The 5,796-nt window shown below is 37.2% G+C and overlaps 1 protein-coding gene across 1 annotated transcript in view; it reads right to left on the bottom strand.

The window, feature by feature from the left end:
- The window catches only part of CENPN (centromere protein N), an 8,602-nt gene extending 2,822 nt beyond the window's left edge, over positions 1 to 5,780 (bottom strand). The window contains exons 1-8 of the mRNA XM_005422788.2: positions 5,621 to 5,780; positions 4,861 to 5,050; positions 3,716 to 3,761; positions 3,102 to 3,158; positions 2,594 to 2,670; positions 1,454 to 1,630; positions 665 to 766; positions 44 to 101 (exon numbers count right to left, since the gene is read on the bottom strand). Of these exons, the coding sequence (XP_005422845.1) occupies positions 44 to 101; positions 665 to 766; positions 1,454 to 1,630; positions 2,594 to 2,670; positions 3,102 to 3,158; positions 3,716 to 3,761; positions 4,861 to 5,031 (688 nt within the window). The 5' untranslated portion in view covers positions 5,032 to 5,050; positions 5,621 to 5,780. The remainder of the gene's footprint in view (positions 1 to 43; positions 102 to 664; positions 767 to 1,453; positions 1,631 to 2,593; positions 2,671 to 3,101; positions 3,159 to 3,715; positions 3,762 to 4,860; positions 5,051 to 5,620) is intronic.
- Positions 5,781 to 5,796: the final 16 nt, after the last annotated feature.

The following is a 5,796-nucleotide window of genomic DNA, read 5'->3' as shown; positions in this document are numbered from 1 at the left end:
AGGAATGACAATTAAACTGCCTTTACATTTCAATTATACATACCATTTTCTGGTTCTACATTCCCTCCTTCCAGAGGTTTTGGAGTGCAAGTTTGGAAGTTCTAAATGGAGAGAGAGAGAGGAAAAATTATTTTAGTTCAGTTCTACTTTTAGAACCTCTAGCTGAAAATAACTTTAATATATTTCCTTTTATTTCTTATTCTGGAAGAATGATCTTCCAAATTTTGACCATTACTAGAAGTCTGGAAGCCAACCTAATTTTGGGGAAAAAAAAGCCTGTCTTAGGATATTTGTGAACATTTCTCTGTTTACAAGTTTTGCATGGATGAGCAGACTAAACACCCATTCCAACAGCCTTCAACTCATGGCTCTAGGAAGCCTAATGAAAGGATGCTAAAAAAGCTTAGGACTGAATTGTTCATGTAATTTTTAGTCTGAGTTTAGCCATCAGGAATTACAATAAAAAAGAGTATATGGGATACCAAATAATTACATCCCCATTGCAATGTTACCTTCATGAAAGGCTGTCGAGCTCAGTAGTTCAATATTATTTTAACTTGATGGTCTCTTGGAAAAGGTGAATTTTCCCCTTGCTAAGGGGTGAGAACTAGGCCTGAAACAAAAAGCAAGACTTATCTTAGGATTTACTTGTGAAGTGGCTCACCTGGCTATATCTTTTAAACACAATATCTTTAAGGGAGTTTAAAGAATGACTTCGAAGCTCCATTTCACGGATGTCATGGTAATTGGAAGCAACAATCAGGGCCTTTAAATAAAAATTGAAATTGTTTTAACATCAGACTTAATCATCACTGTGTTTGTAATATGTAAAAAACATAGCATCTCTAGACATTGTGATGTTTTTGTTCCAAGGTAAGCAACTGCCCTTTAACTAGGATTTTCATATCTGAAAAAAGTTGCAGAGATTGTTATACAGCTGAGTTAATATTTAAAAGCATTCACAGTATTAACAAGCTAAGTCCCATAGTCTTATCAGCTGAAAAAGAAACAAACAGAATCATAAGATATTTGAATTACAACTACAGAAATTTGAGGAAATTTCTAAATAGAGGAAAAAACACTACCAAAGCTGATCATCACAAATAAACAGAAATGATTCCCTGATGAGCTCATATGCTTAGTTCTTGAAGTCAACAGTGTTGATCTAATATTCTTCCACTTCTGAGACAATTTAATGGAATACTGTCCAAGACTTAGTTAAGAAGTTAAATTCAGGAGCAGTAAGAACCCAAATAAACTGAATTTATTCACAACACACCAATCCAAAGATTTGGGTTTTGTCTCATTTTTATCGTGAGCTAAGGAGAAAAAAAAAATGGAGTTTAGCAAATTATGTTAAGTGAGGGTGTCTTTACCAATCCTCTTAAAAGCTAACCCAATTATAGCTCGACATGACTGTGGGGAAGTCAGTCTGAGCAGTTTTAATCTGTACCTGACACAGCAGAGGCAAGGTGCTCTTCAGCACTGAGGAAGAAATGAAGACATAGGGAGTCTGTGAATGGTACACAACATAGCTGGGTTTGTACTGGTTTGGTTTTTTATATGGTGTTCCCCAGGCAACTCTAATCCAGATTGCATTATCCTCGTACTCCTTAAAGGTGATGGTGACCTGATAGAAAAAAAAAAGTTTTGATTTACCAACACATTTAGGTATCCATAAACATTTGCTTATCTCTTAACATCTCTGTTCACAAGACCCAAGCATAATTTAGTACCACTGCATGAATAAGAAAAAAACCCACTAAGTGTCATAAGATTTGAATTTAAATAAAATTTCCACAGAAAAACAACCTCACAAATGGGATAAAAAGAAGAATTACCTTTCGAACTCTAATATTGTTTTTCTTCCTGTCAATATACATTTTTTTTCTGAAGGTTGAAAATAGAAAATAGCTTGTTACAAAAGCACTGATCTCTCTTTTGAGAAAACAACACAAAGATGTTTGTTTAGAAGGAGGGCTAGTGGCAATAATTCCAATATGTCCATTTTTGGAGAAACTAAACTTTTGATGAACTTGTCATTTTAGACCTGAATATAAGATACTCAAATTGGTTGACTTAAAAACAAAAAACCTAAACAACAAAAACCCCAAAACATTGCAAAACTTTATTGTAAGAGTGATGTGAACTGCAGCTGATTGGCTGTCAGTGTGATTTGGATTTGTTGCCTCTCCTGTTGTGAGTGGGAACCCACTGGGTGTCATGGAGTGACACAGGTGATCAGCCAGAGGCACTTTCCAATTCCTTGCCAAATGAAGCTGGTGAGCTAAAGCAACTAAAGGCTCCTGCAAACTGGGCAAAGATTTGATAAAAAACCACCAACATGCTGCCTCTTTCTTGAAGCTAGTCACATTTTAACACAAATTTGCAATTCATTTCCTTCCAGCACAATTGTGAAGTCGCTAAATGTATTGCAGATATGCAATACATTTTTCTTACTTCACATGCAGTTTCTATCATTCCCAAATGGATAATTCCATTTAATTCTTGACTCAAACTGTGAGGAACAGTTATGAAAACAACATATTGACACCAGAGCCATGAAGCAAATTTAGAATGGATTTATTCTTACATTTTGCAAGGCTGACCGAAGTCTTCTTTTAAACTTTTTTTTGAAATCTGTTATATCAAAATATTCCAATTCTCCTCCTGTTATATAAGACAAAAAAACCCAACCAGGAATAAGATTTGTGTTTACAAGTAGTTTAGAGACGTTTTTTAGTTTTGCTGAAACAAAATTAAGCAGAAAAAAATAAAGTTGCATAACCTATACAAAAAGCTGTATTTTAATTCTGACCCATGTTATTGTTATACAGAGAAAAGATTAATATTTAAATTCGTAATTCCTAATGTGTAATAATTGCTCGAGAAGTTAATGTAAAGTATTCTAAAAACATTAAAGATAATCTCCATTGAAAAATCCATACTAGGCTGCTGTAAAATATTAAAAATCTCTCTACAGAAAAAATCCAGATGAGGCTACATGAAAATACATGATAGTGGTTAAAATGTAGGATATGAGGCAGCACAGCACTAAGTTGCTGAGAATTGTGGGATTACAGCGAGGAAAGACATTTTACCTGTTTTTTTCATCTGGTAAACACTCCACATTCTTTTGTTCTGGTAGATGTGGTTGTCTAGGAAAAATAGGAATTGCTCAATAACATCGTGTATTATGAAACAGAAATTAAAGGAACAAAGAATTTTACAATACTTTTATAGACTCCTTACTTTAAAAAGTATGACTCCTGACAATGCAATATAATGTATTAACATTCTTAAACTACCACTCATAGCAATCATAAAAGCAAAATAGATTTTTTTTAATTAAAGGAGATGTAAAGTTATTTTCTAATTTGGTGAGTGGCTAATAAAGGGCAACCCTGGGGTTCAATGTTTAAGGAAGGGTTTTACCTCAACTGCCCAGTGTAAGACATATGGACTGTTGGAAGAAACCTTGAGATTTAAACTATTGTCTTAAACAAGTTGTGAATTGATATTGGAGTTAGGAGTTACATACTTTTGTTGATCTTGAGCTTTTTGTAAAAGAGGCCACATCCAATAAGATTAATCTAAAATGTGATGTGCTTACCTCAAATGCATCTGCATCCCACAAGGGTCATCACTATGTAATTAAGGGCATTATCAACTTACTCAAAAAAATAAATATCATTTTAATTCACTTTTTACTTACAAATTATGTCTAGAACTGCTGCTTGCTTTATGTCTGCAGAATTTTCCTAGAGAGAACAAGAATGCATGATGAACTACAGGTCCAGAAAGCCTGATTACACTGTTTATCAAGTGAAAAAGAATCTCAGTATTGGTAGTTTAAAGGACATTTCACTGAAGCCCACAGCCCACACACTCTCTTCAAAGGCACCACACCTGGTCCAAAGTTTTGAGAAATCAATAACGAAAATGATTTCAGCAAGGTTTAAATGTTCCTCTGCAGAGGCAGCAAGAGGAACATAACCCTTACAGTGTGATGTACAAGCAATTAGAAAGAAAATTAATGAGCATTTATGACAATGCAACAATGACTGGTATTTGACTGTCAGGAGTTTTAACATACTGGTTATTGCTTATTTATGCTCTACAGCATGAAAGGATTTTTAAGAAATTGCATGACACAGTTTGTTACAGATACAAGTATTTCAGAAAAAAAATGCTATTTTAAAATATGGCATTTGCCATCTTATGAGAATAACTTAAGAGTTTCTTTCCTTCAGGTGAGCAATTTTTGAGTATGAAATTCAAGGGAATCATACCAAAAGCTATAGCATTCAAGATGTATCAGTAATAACTGCATCTGTCTAAGGTTATGATATTAAAAACTTCTCGTACATATAAAGACTCCTGGTACACTAAAATCAGAGTTAGGTCATATAATTTTTTTGCTTACAGCATGCTGCATGGAAGTAATTCTGCCCAAGGAAAGTTAAAAAAAAATTAAAAGTCTAAAAGATACAAACTAGTGCTATCATTATCCATACTAAATATCTTTAAATCAGGACTTTGTAATGAGCAGACAATCAATGCCTTTATTTTACAATTTAGAAATACACACATTTTTTAAAGGTTTAACATACCAAAATTTTATCTACCATATGTAATTTAGAGCTCAAAACAGGTATTTGCATACTTAGTATAGGGCTGTTCTACATTCCTATAGATCAAACAAACCCAGTGGTGTTACCAGCTCAGCTTTACATTTTCCAGACTACCGAGTGCCATTTGAGGCTGTGTTGTGACCAAAGATTAATGTTTTAGGTTTTTTTCATGATGCTTCTCATGCATCCTATATGTCAATGACATTTTTTGAAGGAGAGGATTTACCTCACAGAGTTGAACAACTTCTTGAGAAATGTTGTCCTTTATCTGGTGGAAATTTAGAGTCTGCAGCTGTGCCTCAGAGAGAAAGCCCCATTTCTGCAGCATCGCCTTGATTTCGTCCCTTGGGATTTTTAGCACAGTTCTTCGGATGTATTCAGCCACAGTTTCATCCATGATGGAACCACCTGGAAAGCTGAAAGGTTAAAGAAAGTAAGACCAAGTCACAGGCAGCCTCAGGGGACTCGCTCCTTTCAAAGTCGTACAGAGCTGCACCTCAGCACAACTGGCTGACATTGATGGCAGTCCTGAGGGCAGCACTCCTACAGACTTAGACAGTGGCAAGTTAAAATACATACAATAACTTACACAGACACTGAACCATAGAAAGGTGGAAAGGATCCAGAAGGATCAGAATCCAAGTCCCAGCCCTGTGCAGGACACCATAGGAATTCCACCAGGTGCCCAAGCGGTTCGTCCAAACACTTCTTGAGCTCTGTCAGGTTTGGTGCTGTGACCACTGCCCTGGGGAGCCTGTTCCAGTGGCCAACTCCCCACTGGATGAAAAACCTTTTCCTGATATCCAGTCTAAACCTCTGAGACAGCTTCATGTCATTCCTGTCACTGGTGGTCAGAGATCACTGCCTGTCCCTCTCGTGCCCTCAGGAGAAAGTCGTACATTGCCGTGAGTTCCCCCCTCAGTCCCCTGCTCTACAAGCTGAACAAACGAAGTCTCGTCACGCGCTTAGAAGTCTCCCTTACTGACCGAGGCCTGGTGCGAGCAGAGGGCTGTTGCTGTTGCTGCCTGTCCGGTCCGATGAGTGGCCGGGGCCCTCGGACAGCGGCCACGGGCGCGCAGAACCCGTATCCGACCGAGCGGACCGGATCTGCCCCGGACCGGCCCGGCCCGGCCGCCTGACGCCGCTCCCGCGCCCTCCTTTC

Source organism: Geospiza fortis, unplaced genomic scaffold, assembly GCF_000277835.1.
Source record: "Geospiza fortis unplaced genomic scaffold, GeoFor_1.0 scaffold97, whole genome shotgun sequence".
Lineage (NCBI taxonomy): Eukaryota > Metazoa > Chordata > Aves > Passeriformes > Thraupidae > Geospiza > Geospiza fortis.
The sequence above is the reverse complement of the archived record's forward strand: the minus strand, read 5'-3'. Positions and strand labels throughout refer to the sequence as shown.